The sequence below is a fragment of the Passer domesticus genome, chromosome 25, assembly GCF_036417665.1.
Source record: "Passer domesticus isolate bPasDom1 chromosome 25, bPasDom1.hap1, whole genome shotgun sequence".
NCBI classification, from domain to species: domain Eukaryota; kingdom Metazoa; phylum Chordata; class Aves; order Passeriformes; family Passeridae; genus Passer; species Passer domesticus.
The window spans coordinates 2,195,065-2,214,550 of NC_087498.1; the positions used below are offsets into that span (position 1 = coordinate 2,195,065).

At 50.9% G+C, this 19,486-nt stretch overlaps 2 protein-coding genes and 1 long non-coding RNA gene across 3 annotated transcripts; all 3 read left to right on the top strand.

Moving 5' to 3' along the window:
* Nucleotides 1-2,256: 2,256 nt before the first annotated feature.
* Nucleotides 2,257-4,037, top strand: LOC135286212 (omega-hydroxyceramide transacylase-like). Its single transcript, XM_064399229.1, has 3 exons — nucleotides 2,257-2,459; nucleotides 2,540-2,600; nucleotides 3,044-4,037. Exons 1-3 carry the CDS (start codon nucleotides 2,274-2,276, stop codon nucleotides 3,208-3,210), a joined length of 414 nt encoding a protein of 137 aa, XP_064255299.1. The 5' UTR covers nucleotides 2,257-2,273; the 3' UTR covers nucleotides 3,211-4,037.
* A 9,120-nt stretch (nucleotides 4,038-13,157) lies between these two features.
* LOC135286199 (uncharacterized) lies at nucleotides 13,158-16,279 on the top strand. The gene is made up of 3 exons (XR_010350656.1): nucleotides 13,158-14,434; nucleotides 15,040-15,260; nucleotides 15,934-16,279. It is a non-coding gene; the product is annotated as an uncharacterized LOC135286199 (long non-coding RNA).
* Nucleotides 16,280-16,481: 202 nt separating this feature from the next.
* Nucleotides 16,482-18,191, top strand: LOC135286198 (omega-hydroxyceramide transacylase-like). Its single transcript, XM_064399212.1, has 3 exons — nucleotides 16,482-16,684; nucleotides 16,765-16,825; nucleotides 17,269-18,191. Exons 1-3 carry the CDS (start codon nucleotides 16,499-16,501, stop codon nucleotides 17,430-17,432), a joined length of 411 nt encoding a protein of 136 aa, XP_064255282.1. The 5' UTR covers nucleotides 16,482-16,498; the 3' UTR covers nucleotides 17,433-18,191.
* The last annotated feature ends 1,295 nt before the right edge of the window (nucleotides 18,192-19,486 follow it).

Consider the following 19,486-nt stretch of genomic DNA (forward strand, 5'->3'; position numbering starts at 1 on the left):
AGGAAGACCTTACTCTATACTCTTTAGAGGATGCAGTTTCATGATTGTATACCAAGCTGGAGTGTTATCTGCTTTGCGGGACTTGTCTCCTGACATAATGAAATCTGCATCCAGGATCTATGGAGCATCTTCAGGATCTATTATAGCTACAGTTGGATTGTGTGGATGTGATGTGGGTAAGGGCTATAGATTTCTGTATATTTTCTCTATAAAGAGATAGAATACCTGGAAATACTTGGAGTTGTCTATAATTTTGTTTCATTATCAGTGGTTAATTCCTCAGTTTTTTACGTTACTGGTTTCTTGAATAATGAAAAACATGGGTAAATTAAACAGCACATGGAAAACAGCCATTGCATCTTATTAACTGGAATTCAAGGCAAGCATATCTAATAAAAGAAAGATAGGTGATTTCCATAATAAGGCATTAGGGACTGTTGGTAGATTCCCAAAAAAATGAGGGGAAAGAGAACACATTAGCAGGGGATAAATGCAGAGCTAACAGGAGGAAATATTATACAAGGGATTCCTGTCTATTTTCTCCCATATGTCCAACCAATTTTAAGATACGTTGTGCAGAAAATGGGGAGAAATAGGAAACGAAAACAAAATACTTCTGCCTCTTGTAATATTGAAAGTCCTTGGAAAAGTTGATTTCACTCATGAGAGCTTCAGCCCTAATGAAAACAATGGCTCTAAATGAGCATTTAGCAGTCATATAAAATACCCCTTACCCAGGTGGAAGTCTACCTCAGAAAGTGCATAAATAACAATATAAGGGATGTAGAATGATTGCTTTCCTTTACTACAGATGACCTAATGGACTATATCCTCAGTCGCTTGAAAACCTCTTTCTGCGGGCTGGTCCCTGGAGGATGGGCACTGAGGCTCTTACGGAAGGCCTTGCACAAATTCCTGCCTCCGAATGCCCACGAGCTGGTGTCTGGAAAGCTGCACATTATCCTCACCCGCCTGCATGACTGGAGATGTGTGACAGTGTCCGAGTTTGCCTCCAAGGAGGAGCTGATTCAGGTGGGAGCAGCCACAGCCACCCCGTGAGGGAGGAGCTGGGTGACATTTGCTACCTGGCCATGTCCCACAGCACAAAATCACGGAGTGGTTTGGGTTGGATGGGACCTTAAAGCTCATCCAGTTCCCCCCTGTCATGGCCAGGGACACCTTCCACTGTCCCAGGCTGGTCTCAAGCCCCGTCCAACCTGGACGTGGATGCTTCCAGGGATGGGGCAGCCACAGCTTCTCTGGGCACCCTGTGCAGGGCTTCAACACCCTCGTGGTAAAAAATATCTTCCCAATATTCTTCCTAAATCTCCCCCGTTGCAGTTAAAAACCATCACCCACTGTCTTATCCTAACAGACCCTGGTCCATTCTGGCCCATGCCATGATTTGTGTCCTTGCCACCCTCTGAATCCAGACAAGCTGAAATAATTTTAAGAAATCAGCCCTTTTGATTGGTGTCTGAGTTATCCTGAACATGCAGACAGCAATTTGAGGCCTCCACAAGGTTTCCTTCCTACATCTCTGCCCTGGCCGTGGGTATCAGACAAGGTCTGGTGCCCATTAGTCAGTGGTGCCCAATAACACAGCTGGGGTACCCTGTTTTGGCACTCACAGATGAGTCACCCCTCTCAAAGGTAACAGTTTCCATGGCTCTTTGCTCACCTCTGGCCTTCCCATCTCACCCACAGGCTCTGATGTGCAGCTGCTTCATCCCGCTGTATTTTGGGTTTTTCCCTCCAACGTACCGTGGGGTGGTGAGTAGCTTTGTGGCCTGAAGACCCTGTCCCAGCTCAGGCCCAGGGCCCCTCCAGCCTCTGTCCTCTCTCCAGTGGTGGCATTAAGGATGTTTCTACCTGGATTTGTCACCAACAAAGCTCAAGGTTGGGTTCTGAATTGAGAAGACAAAGGCTCCAAAATCTGACCTCACTGCAGACAGGACTGAGCTTCTCACTGAATTGTCCATCTTCCCCTGTCCCTTCCTCAGCTCCTTTCTGCTGCACGTTCCACCCAGTTTCATTGCTGTAGGACTCTGGGGGAAGGGAGTAGGGCAGGTGTGGACCTGGTGCCCAGGAGCAGCGGGTGGGGCAGTTCCCTGGAGGGGGATCTGCGGGGCCCCAGAACCTCAGACTGGTGTGGGGCTGGCTGGGGAACAAGGCCCACGTTTGCCCGTGTGACCAGCACTGCTCTCCCTGCGAGGGGAAGGCTCAGGGCTCCCTGTTCTGTCTCCCAGCGCTACCTGGACGGGGAGCTGGCCATGTGGAGAGCCGACTTCGTGTCCCGCACCACCATCACCATCTCTGCCTTCGCCGGCGAATACGACATCTGCCCCAAGGATGGCCCCGCTGCCTTCCTCACCTTCCAGCTCTCTGACTGCATCTTACAGATCTCAAAACTGAACATCTGCCGCTTACAGCACATTTTTCAGCTTCCCACACTTCAGGTGAGCAGCTCCTCCAGGTAGCCAGAGCCATGAGCCCCCTGCAGCAGCCCAGCTGCCCTGACTGCCACCTCACCCCACAGGTCATGGACCGCTTTTATGTCGAGGGCTACCAGGACACGATCTCCTTCCTGAAAAGACTGAGTAAGTGACTGGAAGTGGGCACAGGTAGGTTGGGTGCTGCCCTTACTTCCTTGGTTTGATGACACAAGCTAAGAGATGCTACCCCAGACTAGCATCTGGCACAAAGAAATGCCTGTATCCTGACACTGCCAGGATTCCTTGAGTCCTGGCCCCTACTGAAGCTGCCTCTGGAGCCACACTCCCATTTTCTCTGCCACTCTGAGCATGACAGAGCTTTTTCCCAGGGAACACAGGTCCCAGGACCTCCAGACACAAGTGCACGCTCAGGTGCCCTTTGTGGTGTTTGATAAGCCCCTGATGCACAGAGCAGCAATGTTTGCTGTTCCCTGAACCCTGGGGTCATCAGTATCCCTGATTTCCACTCAGCCCAGGTCATGCCTGTTGCTGCTGCACACCTGGCAGTTGAGCAACAAGCAGTGAGAGCTGGGATCTCTTCCCACCAGGGGATTTCCAGGTGAATTACTTTGAGGGCTTCACACTTTCCTTGGCCCACGAGCAAACTCTGCACCTGAAGCCACAACCGAGGGGTCTTCGCTCCAGAGCCACAGATCATGAGGATGACACCAAAGAGAATCCAGGGATCCTCCAGGCAGAGGATGGAGAAGAATAGAAAGCCCCACACCACCTTCTCCACCCCCAGGAAGGTAAAGAACCCGCACTTCCTTTACCCCATCAGTTTTCATGTGACACTTGCCCAGGGCTGTCAGTGCCCAAAGAGTTTCTGGGGCAGGTGAGAACATCAGAAATGGGAGAAAGTTCCCTCTCAGGTTAGGGGTTACAAGTGAGGCCTCACACTGAGCCCTCACCCTCAATTTGGGTCAGCACCGAGGACTTCCTTGGTGGCTGGGTCAGAAGGGTTCTGTGGACAAGGAGCTCTTTCCATGGAGAAGGCCATGTATTCACTCACCCAGTGAGGTAAGAACAGGTTCTGCCCACACATCCCTTCTTTAGGTGTGTCTCAAGGGTTCAAGCTGCTTTTGCTGTGTCAGCCAATCCAAACTTCTCCTTAGGAACTCTGAGTACTGCCACAGAAATACTTCATTCCCTTCTCTCTGTTCAAGCCTTTCACCCAAACGCAGCTTCTCAGCATCCACATGCTCCAGCATGTGCACCCTTTTCTCACGGGATAGTGGTGAATTCTGCATCAGCCCCATGCACTTCATGAATTATAAGGAAACAGTTTGTTGTATTATAGTCCTCCCTACACCTTGCAGAAGAATCTCAGCTCCAACGTTCAGAGCACTTCCTCCTCCTCTTTCCTCTTTCACACCAGCCTTAGTGTCACCATGTTGTTCTCCTTTTATGTGTTCATCTTTTTCTTTTCTCTGACTCAGGAGAGAATTGGTGTCTGTAGGTTCATTTGTTTTCAAGTTCTATCAGTTGGAAAACTTTATAGAGATCTGGAGTGCTGAAAGGTTACTCCTGTCAGGGCTCTGCATGGGGGAATTGCTGGCCATGCCTTTCGCTGCTAGTGGCGTGGTCCACAGCAGCACTGCGCAGCCACACCGGTCATCGGCTCCATTTCACATCTCTCCTCACGTGAGGCACCGACAAGGAGAAGTTGCTGCTGCCGTTTCTGCCCTTCTGTCCGCAGCATGGCTGGCTAAAAGCGGCCAAGCAAGTACAGTTCATTGTGAGCCACGCTGAGATGGCAGCGGCCATGTGGCACCGCCCCGGCTGTGCGGTCCCAGCTGTGTGGCCTCTCCTGGACCACGAAGGCAGCAGCTGCTCCTGGCCCTGGCCACTCTCATCCTCGGCTGCAGGGCTGGGATTGCCCCCAGTGGCATGGCCCAGTAGCCCCTCCAGGAAAGGGCCCAGCAGCCCGCCTTGGGAAGGGGACCAGTGGTTCCCCCACCATCTCTCCAGGGAAAGGGAAAGAGGAATTGCACATCTTTTTCCCTCATTAAATATGTCATCACAGAGGCATTGCTAACTTCTCTAAATGGGCCACCCCATACACCAACCATCAGAGCCTTTAGGGATTGCCTCTGCCGGACATAGTACAAGTCTGGAGGAGCCTCCCCCTCAGAAGCAGCTTCTGTGGCTTTCTCTGCCACCATTACCAGCCAGGTTCTGCTAACCTAACACTGTGCAAGGAAAGCATATTAGAGCTGCAGGTAAACATCTACCAGTATCATTTTCAAGGAACACAAGGTAGGTTTAAATCCAAAACTTATCACTTTCTGCAATCCTATGCAAAATAATGCCTGCTCCCATTTTAGTTTTCAATGGAAAACCAGTGAATCCTCAGAATTTCCGTTTGCAGTTTACTAAAATATACAAGGAAGCAGTTGATGAAATGCAAAGTTTCTTTGAATTTTACTCTTTATTTTCTCTTTCCTTATGAGTGTTTCAACATTTCAGAATTTATCAGATTAAGTAAAATTATTCAGCTTTTTCAACATGATGATTATTTATGACACAACCACATAAATTAAATGAAAAGTGAAAAAAGACACAATCTCTTGTATCTAAGAGGCCCACAACAAATGAGGAATATAAAGGGAAAGAATAGGACCATTACCATTCCAGATCTAAAAAGATAAGTTTGAAAAACATAAAATGGAAGAAAGAAAGATACTTCCTTTGAAAACAAACCAACTCTCAACCCACTAAGAAAGGCAGGACACAGTGTCAGGCTGCAGAAGTTGCTTCCCTGGTTGCTCTTTTAAAGGATCCATCAGTCTGACCTACATGAATCTTTTGGAAGCAACAAGGTGGAAATGAGGTTTCTTTGGGAGCTGGGCAGCTCTGGGCTATCAGGAATTTCTGCCTCGGCTTTGCAGCTGGGCTGCAACGTTTTTCACCAGTCTTAGGAGAAAAATTCCCCCTGAGGGAGGAATCAAGACTCATTTGTGAGGCCAGAGAGCAATGAAGGGGTGAGTCCAGGCTCTCCATCTCCAGAGCAGAAGCACATCAGATCTTCCAGTTCTGGGAAGGAAAAGCCCTACTGATCAAGGCCAGGAAAAGGCTCTTGCACTGTTTCTCTGTGCAATGCCAGAACATCAGGGATGCCACCAAAGCAGCAGGGGAATAAACTTGGGAACAACTTGAACCTGATTTCTTGGACAAGTGTCTGCAGCCTGCAATCCCCCGAGCTCAGGCTGCACTAGCAGGTTAGCCACAAGCACTTGCCACTTCTCCGCGTGCCCAGCAGGACAATTGCACAAGGAATTGCACCCTCCTTAGTGGCCAGACTGGAAACAGAGTCTGGCATAAAGCACCTGCAGCCAACAGCCAGAGCCACGCTCAGGACTGGGCACATGCTTGGCTTTGTTGGGCTCAGTTCCATGCATCAGACTCAAGGACCCTTCCCTCTACACCTGCAGTGGGATCCAGCTCCAGAGGGAGCTCTGCTGCCTTGGCTTGTCTCCCCTCTCTCATCCCATCCACCTCAGGCTTCACATTTCTGCTGAGTCTGAAACAGAATGAGACAAGCCATGGGACAGGGGTACAGGGCTAATATTTTCAGGATACCAAAACCAGCTGCCCTTTACACAACAGGAGGAAGGGAAGCAGCTCTGAGCAGGCACTTCAATCCACCTTGTCCCACAGGAGCTGCCAGAGGTGCCTGTCAGACTGACCAACGAGGCTTCATTCCCTTTAGGGCCAGGTCAGACACAGAAGAGCATTTCTGAGCCCGCTGCTGCCTTTGACCCCAGTTTCTGCTTCAAAGAGCAACTTGGAACTCAGCCTGAAGGCTGAGCCTGACCTGCCCCAAGGAGCACATGGACTGTGCCAGCAATGACACAGCACAGGCAGGGCCACAGCTCCCAGCTGGTTGCCATGATCCACCCCTAGAGGAGGCATTCCAGCCTGCTTCTGTCCCCACTGGCTGCAGCTGGGCTTCCCCCTTTGCTTCCTTGGGGTGAAACAAGCTCCTGCACAAGATGATTCCAATCAATGCCAAACTTTGCCTCTATCCACTGCCTCTGGCAAATCCTCCCTTGCCATTACCTCCAAGCTCTTGTCTCCAAGAGGAGGCAGCACCAGCTCTGTTTGCTTGAAAAGATGATTAATAAAGCAAAACCCAGCTGACTGGAATACTGAATTGTTAAATGCTTATTTCTTGCTCATTCCAGCAGGTTTGGAGCAGGAGGATTCTGTGCTGAGACCACTTTTGTTTGGGGGTTCCTTGCAGATTGATTTTTCTTGAAGTTCTCCAAGTTTTACAATTGTTTATGATCAAGCACCACATGGGGCAGGTGACATACACTGGGCAGATCAAACTGTGCTCCTCTTTGTGGCCGAGGTTTGCAGATGCATTTAATGGATTTGGAAGTCCAGTTCCTGGAGGAGAATTTTCTTTGGGGGATTTTGATGCCCATTTCAATGGGGTAACTACCTCGGGCTGACTGAGATGGTAATATCCGGCCTGGAGCTGGGGATGGTGCTTGCAGCAGCCTGGAGAAGGAGCTGTTGGATAAGTGGGAGGGAGCAGAGGTGCAAAAGCAAATGATGAGCTCATAGTTCCTGCCTGGGGAGGCCTGAGTGTCTCTGAGCCTTCCACTTTGCCCTGTGGCAGCAACAGCTGGATTGGAGCAGCCTGCCTCTGGCTGCAGTGCTTGAGAGGTGTAAATCCATCCAGGATGGATGGAAGACAGGAGCAGACAGGATCCAATGCAAACAGGATCCATCCAAATGGGCCATAGAAAGTTATAAGGGGACTTGAGCACCTCTCCTATGGAGACAGGCTGAGAAAGCTGGGGCTGTTCATTCAGGAGAAGAGAAGGTTGTGTGGAGACCTCGCAGCCCCTTCAAGGAGCTGAAGGGGCTACAGGGAAGCTGGAGAGGGACCCTCATCAGGAACTGCAGGGACAGGACAAGGGTCAGTGGCTGCCCACTGCCAGAGGGCAGGGATAGATGGGACGTTGGCAAGGAATTCTTCCCTGTGAGGGTGGGCAGGCCCTGACACTGGGTGCTCAGAGCAGCTGTGGCTGTCCCTGGATCTCTGGAAGTGTCCAAGGCCAGGTTGGACAGAGCTTGGAGTAACCTGGGATAGTGAAGGTGTCCCTTCCATGGCAGGGGGTGGAATATGATGAGCTTTGAGGTCCCTTCCAAGCCAAACCATTCCGGGATTCTGTGATCTACTTTTCAAGTCTCTTTCTGGTATAATAGGGTGATCCTAACGGTCCACATAGGCTAAGGAATCTCTTCTAGGCTGAAATTCAGTTGTGCCTGCCGAAACACTTTCTAGCTGAAGGAGATCTGCTCAAACATCTCCTTATCCTCACCCTATGGCAGGAAGTGGAAGAGATGAGGTTTAAGGCTCCTTCCCACCCAAACCCGTCTGGGATTCTCTAAATCTTCCATGACTGGGAGTACCCGCACACAGTGGGTGTTTGTGACAACAAGCCTGGCTTCATCATCTGCATCAGACATGGTCGGGACTGTGCGGAGAATATGTAACATCATGCAAAAAAAAATCTTTATTAATAACAATCACCACAAATTAAGAAGCCGTACATGAGTTTCTGAAGGCTCCCATGACGAATGTTCAGGGCTAACACTTGCCGTGGCTGCCAAGTTGGCAAAGGGCAGGAGTGAGGGCAGGGGGAGCAGAGGAGCCCTCAGAGACACAGGAACAGCCGAGCCCTCAGAACAACAGGGGCTGGAACGGCCGAGCCCTCACAGCCCTGGAAATGGGAACGGGAACGGGAACGGGAACGGCCGAGCCCTCAGAGCAACGGGGGCTGGAACGGCCGAGCCCTCACAGCAATGGGAACGGGAACGGCCGAGCCCTCAGAGCAATGGGGACGGGAACGGCCGAGCCCTCAGAGCAATGGGAACGGCCGAGCCCACAGAGCCTTGGGAGCGGGAACAGCCGAGCCCTCAGAGCAACGGGAACGGGAACGGCCGAGCCCTCAGAGCAATGGGGCGGGAATGGCCGAGCCCTCAGAGCAATGGGAACGGCCGAGCCCTCACAGCAATGGGAACGGGAACGGCCGAGCCCACAGAGCCTTGGGAGCGGGAACAGCCGAGCCCTCAGAGCAAAGGGGGCTGGAACGGCCGAGCCCTCACAGCAATGGGAACGGGAACGGCCGAGCCCACAGAGCCTTGGGAGCGGGAACGGCCGAGCCCTCAGAGCACAGGAACTGCCGAGCCCTCACAGCCCTGGAAATGGGAGCTGCTGAGCCCTCAGAGCAACGGGGGCTGGAACAGCCGAGCCCTCACAGCCCTGGAAATTGGAACGGCCGAGCCCTCAGAGCAACGGGGGCGGGAATGGCCGAGCCCTCAGAGCAATGGGAACGGCCGAGCCCACCGAACCTTGCGAGCGGGAACGGCCGAGCCCTCAGAGCACGGGAACGGCCGAGCCCAGCCCTCACAGCCCTGGAAATGGGGACGGCTGAGCCCTCACAGCCCTGGAAATGGGAACGGCCAAGCCCTCAGAGCAACGGGGGCGGGAATGGCCGAGCCCTCACAGCCCTGGAAATGGGAATGGCCAAGCCCTCAGAGCAACGGGGGCGGGAATGGCCGAGCTGTCACTGCCCTGGAAATGGGAACGGCCGAGCCCTCAGAGCAGCGCAAGATGCGGGCCATAAACCGGGTGCACCTGAACCCAGGAAAAAGGGGTTAATCCAGGGAATAGCGATTCATCCAGGGAATAGAGATTCCCCAGAGAGCACCTGGAGCAAGACCAGGCTGGACAGGGCTTGAAGGAAGCTGATCTAGTGGAAGGTGACCTTCCCCTTGGCAGGGGGTGGAATGAGATGAGTTTTAAGGTCCCTTCCAGCCCAAACCATTCCATGATTTGATGATTCCACAGTTTTGTAGGAGCATCATCCTCCTGCTGCTGAGCAGCAGCCCCTGCACCAGAGACTCCCAGGCTGTGACTTGGGTATAAATGAACTAGGCTGAGCTTTTTCCTTTTTCCTTTAACCCAGCAGCCAGCTGTGCCCGTATCCCACAGGGCTCCTGCTTGGCTCTGGTGTGCAATTATTTCAAGGCCAGGTTGGACAGGATTTGGAGCAAGCTGGGATAGTGAAGATGTTCCTGCCATGGCAGGGGTGGAACTGGATATGGTTTAAAGTTTCTTCCAGGCCAAATCATTCTCTGCAACTGAAATGTCTTAGTGGTATTACAGGGTGATCCTAAGAGTCTGGCAAGGCTAAGGAATCTCTTCTGGCCTGAAATGAAGCTGTGCCTGCCAGAACTCCTTCCAGCTGGAGGTGATCTGCTCCAACATTTCCTGGTGCTCTCTGCCCAGGGGTGCAGCTGAGCAGGAAGGTCTGTCCTGCAGAGCCCTGCCCTTGGCTGGGAGCACCAGGCACTGCTCCAGAGCAGGGTGAAGTCACCGTGCTGAAGTCACCGTTTCATCACGTAGCTGCCCTGGGCAGTGACATCACCACCTCATGTCCCCAGATGAGGTGTTTGTCATGGGAACAGGGAAAAGGTTTCTCTCCTTAATGCTGAGCACAGGATAGGCTGGAGGTTCCTGTGCCACACTCCTGGCAGAAGGAAAGATAAGTGTGTTGGGGCATGTTCTGGGAGCTGCCAAAGCCACAGAAATACCAATTAGTGAGGCAAGGTCCAGGGTGGATCATCCCCACTCTTTCCTATTTAGATGAAAGGTTGTCAGTGACATCAGCGGCAAAAATGTCACTTGTGTTGTCAGCTCTGCTAAAATCTGTGTCCTGGTGGGAAGGTAAGGGTGGGAATGTGCTCCCTGGATCAGTGACAGCCCTTAGTGCTATGGAGACAGCCACTGGGATGTGAGGAAACATGGAGCAGCCAAGAGGCAACTGAGGAGCCCAGGTGAGCACACACAGGTGAGCAAGGCCCCAGTGTGGGCACGTTCAGATCCCTGCCAGTGGCACTCCTTTATTCTGCTCCTGTTCCAGTGCACTAAACTGGGGAGGTGCCATGGAAACTCCTTGATTAATCACAGACTGTTTAGACTCAAATAATAAAACTCAGCTTTCATGAAGGTGAGAAACACAAACTGGTTTTTGCTAACATTAGACATGGAAGATTTCAACCCAAAATAGAACTGCTCTTTTGGCTTTCTGCATTGGTGTCTTTCTGCCCCTCAGCCCTTTTTTCTCCCCCTGCTGTCACTGTAGGGAATGCTCAGATTCCCTGTTTTGGACCCTGCAGCATCACAGGGTGTTTCCATTTATCCACGGGAGCAGGAGGCACTGCAGGTAGGCTGGTGTGTGGGGGAGCAGGACTGGTGAATCCTTTGGTGTTGGCACAGTGCTGCTGATGGAAATGTGAAGGCAAAGCAGCCTTTTGTTCCAGGAATTGTGACAGAGGATACAACCTAAGGCAATCCCTGCTGACTCGGAGAGGGATATTCTGCTCATGCTGGAAATCTCCCAGGAGCTTTGCTTTCCTGGCATCCACAAGCCCTCCCCACTTCAGCACCTTGCAGTCAGCAAGTGCCTTTTTCCAGGTGCCTTTTGCATCAGCGGTGTCAGGGTTCCAAATTCTTCCTCGTCTACAGGGACCCTTTCAGTTCTCCTGGGGCTTTTAGACCAATGCTGGGCAGTGCTACAAGTGTGGCTGGAGCAGGACATTTCAGAGAGGGCCCTGTGCACAGCTTGAATGAGCTCAGCCCCTCCTGACTGCTGCCTTTTGCCCTGAACCCTGGCCAGCTAAAGCTCCTTCAGCCAGGGAGGTGCATTTGGAGCACTAGACAGTGTCTAAGGGGGACAGAGCTGTTGCTGTGTGAGGAAATACCTAGGACGTGGCTTTTCCTGTTTTTCTCAGGTGCAGGAGATGATATTTCTGGCCGTGCAGGGCAGTACCACATGCACATTTCCCAGCTGTGATCCTGCCTGCACAACACCAGCTCCTCACTGCCAGTGGAACTGTTGGTCAAGCTCTGTGCCAGTGCTTGAAGTCAGACACCTGCACGTTGGGTTCTGGGGCAATTCATTGTCCCACAGAAACAAATTCCTCAAAGTCTTTCTCCTGAAAGGATTTGCACATCAGAAATGTAAGTGGGTCAGCAACACACTGCATTCCCAGAACAGAGCAGCCCCAAGGTCACAACTTTGTCATTGCAGCAGATCCATGAGAGAAATGGTTTGGGGTCAGCTCAGTGTTAAATATCCCCACCCTGGGGAGGTGAGAGAACCTCCTGGCAGGTGCCAGCCCTCCCTGCTGTGTCCTGGCTGAGCAGCTGAGGTGGCTCCTGCTTCATTTGAATCCCATAGGAGGAAGATCCTATTTGGGCTATTGCCCTGCATTGTCAGGCACACAGGTTCCTTTGATTCATTTGCCTTATGGAGCTTCAAAGTGGCCCACACTGGATGGTCTCTTTGCCCAAGGCCAAGCTTGGCTTTGTCCCCAAAGCCAGGATGAAGACATGAGGGACAGATGAGCAGGCTCCCTGGGATCACAGTGCTTCTGACCCAGTGATGGGGAAATGCCAAATGCCATGGGTGTGTTTGCCCTGGTAAAACAACAGACGTAAAACACCAGGAACACACAGAGTCTGTGTCCCACACTGGGGCAGGACAGAGAGGGGCCAAGAAACATCTTTGCATTTCCACAGCAGCATTTCCCAATCACTGTTTATGTCACCTGGGTCACTCCTACTCAGATCTCCTGCATTGCTTCTTTCCAAGCCACACTTTTTGGAGTCCTGGCCTCAACATTGTGACACAAACTGCACCCAACCACTTTTTTTCTAAGTCCTTCCTCCTTTTGGAAGACACCAGGGACAGTCCAAGGCTCTGAAAGCCAGGGAGATGTGGCACTACCTATGAGGAGGGAATAAGCAGGTGCACTCTTGGCTTCCCTCTGCTTTTCCATGAGAAACACTGTTTACTTCTGGGTGCTGCAAGATTGGGTAAGAAGGTAAAACAAAGGGATTTACAAACTATCTCAACATTACAGAGGTGCAATTAAGAGTGAAACAAGGTCTGTGTAGCATGATCCGTGGGTTTGGTTTGGGATTGGACTGCCGGAGCTCTCCAGCTGTATTTGGACAGCAGTGCAATAATAATGTGTCACATTTCTAGTTCCCTCTTTCACTGCTGACAGAGGGCAGGAGGCTTGAACCCGAGGCTTGAAGCACTGGGAATGCTGGTGCTTCTACAAGACTGGCGCTGGTATTTTCGACAAACCATACAAGTGGGCATAGAGGTTTGCCTCAGGCTCATGAGCTTTGTGTGCCTCACCCATGCATTCCCAAATGCCACTTTCCTCCTGCACCACAAGCTGCTTCTGAAGTTGATTCTTCTCTTTACAGTCCATTCTTAGGGGATCCGTGCACTAAAGAGTAGCTGGGAAATTATTTCCAGTGCATTTATCCTCCTGATTAGGCATGGGATCTATTTAGCCCTCTTGTCTCGAGTCTTCAGTTTTATTTTTCTGCTCAGCAGCAGCACCTGCAAGGTGTGTGCAAGGAGCTCAGTGCCTTGGCTCCTGGGTGGTGGCAGACACTGCTGCCATGTGGAATTGGGGCTGGATTAACCCTGGGCTGATGCCTTGGGGTTAGTGGAGCCCACAGCCCTGCCAGCCCCAGCATGTCCAGCACAGCTGCTCTGTCATCCTCAGGGCTGTTTGGCAGCCCCCTCACAGAGACCAGAGCTGCATCCAAATCCCTCCAGCACCGCCCCAGCACACAGCAAGAGGGAGAGAAGCATCTCCTGGTGGCTTTGGAAGCATTTTGCCTGAAGATCTAGGGTAGATTTCTGTGTATATCAGAAGAGGGGCATCCAAGTTGCTGTTGTCTGTGCTGGCCACTTGCCTCTGCCTTGCTCAGCTCCCAGCACTGCTTTTCCCACCAGCAGCCTCCCAATAGCTCACCCATCTGCAAAGCTAAGAAGGCTTTGTATTTCTACGTAGATAACTAATAAATCCCGGCGTTCATCAGCCTTTTCCCCCCTTCTTTCCTTCTTTTTCAACCATTTTACCTTGGTCAATAAGGGTTGCTCTGCTGTTGCTCTACTGTTACCTCAGCTACACAGGGGAGAGGTGAAACCATGAGATCTTACCTGGTCTCTGTATTTTTACCCTTTTGTAAGCAGACTCAGGCCCTGAGATTGTGAAACAAGGAAAACAACTTGGGTTGTGCTTTCTTTAGTAACCCAATCACCTTCTCCAAATTCTCTTGTGATTTCTTTAGTAATCCAGCCACCTTCTCCAATCCCTGTGATGGGGTTTGGCAATGTGTGGCAAATGGGACAAGGTAGTTTTGAGCAGCAGCTTGCACGACTCCTTTGTACCAGGTAATATTTGTGGATTCCTACTGCCCAAGACGCTGGAATTTTGTGCTGAAACTGCAGGGTATCACTGAAGCAGTTCAGCTCTTTGGGAAGCAGCTTCTCCCTCCCAAAGACTCAGTCCGGGGGCACACCCGACCCCTGGGCTGCTCCCCCAACACATCAGTGTGACATGTGGCTGTCCCCATCGCCTGGGGCTGCCAGTGCTCACCTCAGGCACCCTGCATTGCAGTAATCTCATTTTAATGAGCATTAGGACATCACATCATCCACTTCTGCCCACTGCCGCTGTTTCACTGGACCTTTGGCTCAGAGATTTATGCCAAACAAAGGCATATAAGACTCTGAGAGTGTGGTTGGAAAGAGAACCACAGCTGAGGTTTGGCTGGCTCTGGAAAAACCATTGAAGCTGTTGGGCAGCTGTTTTCTTGTGGTTGGGGTGCTTGGAGTTAGCAGAGATGTTGAAAATAAGTGGAAAAGAGGGAAGACCTTACTCTATTCTGTTTAGAGGCGGTAGTTTCTTAACGTTATATGAAGCTGGAGTGTTATCTGCTCTGCAGGACTTGTCTCCTGACATAATGAAATCTGCATCCAGGATCTATGGAGCATCTTCAGGATCTATTATAGCTACAGTTGGATTGTGTGGATGTGATCTGGGTAAGGGCTACAGATTTCTGTATATTTTCTGTACAAGAAGATGGAATACCTGGGAATATCTGGAAATATTTAGAGTTGCAAAAGATTTTTATTTAATTATCAGTGGTTAGTTCCTCAGATTTTTACTTTATTGGCTTCTTTTAGAGTGTAAAACATGAGTAAAGTAAGCAGCACAGAGAAAACAGAGTAGATATAGTCATTAACTGGAATTCAAGGCAACCATATCTAATAACAGAAAGAGAGGTGCTCTCTGTAATAAGGCATTTGGGGTTGTTGGTAGATTCCCAAAACAACGAGGGGAAAGAAAACACGTTATACAAAAGATTCCTATCCATTGTCTCCCATATGTCCAACCAATTTTAAGATACATATTGCAGAAAATGGAGAGAAATGGGAAACAAAAACAAAATACTTCTGCCTCCTGAAATATTGAAAATATTGGGTCCACACATTGGAGCTTCAGCCCTAATGAAATACAGTGGCTCTAAATGAGCATTTAGCAGTCATATAAAATACCCCTTACCCAGGTGGAAGTCTACCTCAGAAAGTGCATAAATAACAATATAAGGGATGTAGAATGATTGCTTTGCTATGCTTTGCTTCAGATGAGCTAAAGGACTATATCTTCAATCACTTGAAAACCTCTTTCTGTGGGCTGTTTACTGGAGGACCAGCACTTAGACTCTTACGGGAGGTCTTACACAAATTCCTGCCTCCGAATGCCCACGAGCTGGTGTCTGGAAAGCTGCACATTATCCTCACCCGCCTGCATGACTGGAGATGTGTGACAGTGTCCGAGTTTGCCTCCAAGGAGGAGCTGATTCAGGTGGGAGCAGCCACAGCCACCCCGTGAGGGAGGAGCTGGGTGACATTTGCTACCTGGCCATGTCCCACAGCACAAAATCACAGAGTGGTTTGGGTTGGATGGGACCTTAAAGCTCATCCAGTTCCCCCTGTCATGGCCAGGGACACCTTCCACTGTCCCAGGCTGGTCTCAAGCCCCGTCCAACCTGGACGTGGATGCTTCCAGGGATGGGGCAGCCACAGCTTCTCTGGGCACCCTGTGCAGGGCTTCAACACCCTCGTGGTAAAAAATATCTTCCAATATTCTTCCTAAATCTCCCCCCTTGCAGTTAAAAACCATCACCCACTGTCTTATCCTAACAGACCCTGGTCCATTCTAGTCCATGCCATGATTTGTGTCCTTGCCACCCTCTGAATCCAGACAAGCTGAAATAATTTTAAGAAATCAGCCCTTTTGATTGGTGTCTGAGTTATCCTGAACATGCAGACAGCAATTTGAGGCCTCCACAAGGTTTCCTTCCTACATCTCTGCCCTGGCCGTGGGTATCAGACAAGGTCTGGTGCCCATTAGTCAGTGGTGCCCAATAACACAGCTGGGGTACCCTGTTTTGGCACTCACAGATGAGTCACCCCTCTCAAAGGTAACAGTTTCCATGGCTCTTTGCTCACCTCTATCCTTCCCATCTCACCCACAGGCTGTGACGTGCAGCTGCTTCCTCCCGCTGTATTTTGGGTTTTTACCTCCAACGTACCGTGGGGTGGTGAGTAGCTTTGTGGCCTGAAGATCCTGTCCAACTCAGGCCCAGGGCCCCTCCAGCCTCGGTCCTCTCTCCAGTGGTGGCATTAAGGATGTTTCTACCTGGATTTGTCACCAACAAAGCTCAAGGCTGGGTTCTGAAGTGAGAAGACAAGGGCTCCAAAATCTGACCTCACTGCAGACAGGACTGAGCTTCTCACTGAATTGTCCATCTTCCCCTGTCCCTTCCTCAGCTCCTTTCTGCTGCACTTTCCACCCAGTTTCATTGCTGTAGGATTTTGGGGGAAGGGAGTAGGGCAGGTGTGGACCTGGTGCCCAGGAGCAGCGGGTGGGGCAGTTCCCTGGAGGGGGATCTGCGGGGCCCCAGAACCTCAGACTGGTGTGGGGCTGGCTGGGGAACAAGGCCCACGTTTGCCCGTGTGACCAGCACTGCTCTCCCTGCGAGGGGAAGGCTCAGGGCTCCCTGTTCTGTCTCCCAGCGCTACCTGGACGGGGAGCTGGCCATGTGGAGAGCCGACTTCGTGTCCCGCACCACCATCACCATCTCTGCCTTCGCCGGCGAATACGACATCTGCCCCAAGGATGGCCCCGCTGCCTTCCTCACCTTCCAGCTCTCTGACTGCATCTTACAGATCTCAAAAATGAACCTCTGCCGCTTATTGTACATTTTTCAGCTTCCCACACTTCAGGTGAGCAGCTCCTCCAGGTAGCCAGAGCCATGAGCCCCCTGCAGCAGCCCAGCTGCCCTGACTGCCACCTCACCCCACAGGTCATGGACCGCTTTTATGTCGAGGGCTACCAGGACACGATCTCCTTCCTGAAAAGACTGAGTAAGTGACTGGAAGTGGGCACAGGTAGGTTGGGTGCTGCCCTTACTTCCTTGGTTTGATGACACAAGCTAAGAGATGCTACCCCAGACTAGCATCTGGCACAGAGAAATGCCTCTATCCTGACACTGCTAGGATTCCTTGAGTCCTGGCCTCTCCTGAAGCTGCCTCTGGAGCCACACTCCCATTTTCTCTTCCACTCTGAGCATGACAGAGCTTTTTCCCAGGGAACACAGGTCCCAGGACCTCCAGACACAAGTGCAGGCTCAGGTGCCCTGTGTGGTGTTTGATAAGCCCCTGATGCACAGAGCAGCAATGTTTGGTGTTCCCTGAACCCTGGGGTCATCAGTATCCCTGATTTCCACTCAGCCCAGGTCATGCCTGTTGCTGCTGCACACCTGGCAGTTGAGCAACAAGCAGTGAGAGCTGGGATCTCTTCCCACCAGGGGATTTCCAGGTGAATTACTTTGAGGGCTTCACACTTTCCTTGGCCCACGAGCAAACTCTGCACCTGAAGCCACAACCGAGGGGTCTTCGCTCCAGAGCCACAGATCATGAGGATGACACCAAAGAGAATCCAGGGATCCTCCAGGCAGAGGATGGAGAATAGGAAGCCCCACACCACCTTCTCCACCCCCAGGAAGGTAAAGAACCTGCACTTCCTTTACCCCATCAATTTTCATGTGACACTTGCCCAGGGCTGTCAGTGCCCAAAGAGGTTCTGGGGCAGGTGAGAACATCAGAAATGGGAGAAAGTTCCCTCTCAGGTTAGGGGTTACAAGTGAGGCCTCACACTGAGCCCTCACCCTCAATTTGGGTCAGCACCGAGGACTTCCTTGGTGGCTGGGTCAGAAGGGTTCTGTGGACAAGGAGCTCTTTCCATGGAGAAGGCCATGTATTCACTCACCCAGTGAGGTAAGAACAGATTCTGTCCACACATCCCTTCTTTAGGGATGTCTCAAGGGTTCAAGCTGCTTTTGCTGTGTCAGCCAATCCAAAATTCTCCTTAGGAACTCTGAGTGCAGCCACAGAAATACTTCATTCCCTTCTCTCTGTTCAAGCCTTTCACCCAAACGCAGCTTCTCAGCATCCACATGCTCCAGCACGTGCACCCTTTTCTCACGGGATAGTGGTGAATTCTGCATCAGCCCCATGCACTTCATGAATTATAAGGAAACAGTTTGTTGTATTATAGTCCTCCCTACACCTTGCAGAAGAATCTCAGCTCCAATGTTCAGAGCACTTCCTCCTCCTCTTTCCTCTTTTACACCAGCCTTAGTGTCACCATGTTGTTCTCCTTTCATGTGTTTATCTTTTTCTTTTCTCTGACTCAGGAGAGAATTGGTGTCTGTAGGTTCATTTGTTTTCAAGTTCTATCAGTTGGAAAACTTTATAGAGATCTGGAGTGCTGAAAGGTTACTCCTGTCAGGGCTCTGCATGGGGGAATTGCTGGCCATGCCTTTCGCTGCTAGTGGCGTGGTCCACAGCAGCACTGCACAGCCACACCGGTCATCGGCTCCATTTCACATCTCTCCTCACGTGAGGCACCGACAAGGAGAAGTTGCTGCTGCCGTTTCTGCCCTTCTGTCCGCAGCATGGCTGGCTAAAAGCGGCCAAGCAAGTACAGTTCATTGTGAGCCACGCTGAGATGGCAGCGGCCATGTGGCACCGCCCCGGCTGTGCGGTCCCAGCTGTGTGGCCTCTCCTGGACCACGAAGGCAGCAGCTGCTCCTGGCCCTGGCCACTCTCAACCTCGGCTGCAGGGCTGGGATTGCCCCCAGTGGCATGGCCCAGCAGCCCCTCCAGGAAAGGGCCCAGCAGCCCGCCTTGGGAAGGGGACCAGTGGTTCCCCCACCATCTCTCCAGGGAAAGGGAAAGAGGAATTGCACATCTTTTTCCCTCATTAAATATGTCATCACAGAAGCATTGCTAACTTCTCTAAATGGGCCACCCCATACACCAACCATCAGAGCCTTTAGGGATTGCCTCTGCCGGACATAGTACAAGTCTGGAGGAGCCTCCCCCTCAGAAGCAGCTTCTGTGGCTTTCTCTGCCACCATTACCAGCCAGGTTCTGCTAACCTAACACTGTGCAAGGAAAGCATATTAGAGCTGCAGGTAAACATCTACCAGTATCATTTTCAAGGAACACAAGGCAGGTTTAAATACAAAACTTATCATTTTCTGCAATCCTATACAAAATAATGCCAGCTCCCATTTTAGTTTTCAATGGAAAACCAGTGAATCCTCAGAATTTCCGTTTGCAGTTTACTAAAATATACAAGGAAGCAGTCAATGAAATGCAAAGTTTCTTTGAATTTTACTCTTTATTTTCTCTTTCCTTATGAGTGTTTCAACATTACAGAATTTATGAAATTAAGTAAAATTACTCAGCTTTTTCAACATGATGATTATTAATGATACAACCACATAAATTAAATGAAAAGTGAAAAAAGACACAATCTCTTGTATCTAAGAGGCCCACAACAAATGAGGAATATAAAGGGAAAGAATAGGACCATTACCATTCCAGATCTAAAAAGATAAGTTTGAAAAACATAAAATGGAAGAAAGAAAGATACTTCCTTTGAAAACAAACCAACTCTCAACCCACTAAGAAAGGCAGGACACAGTGTCAGGCTGCAGAAGTTGCTCCCCTGGTTGC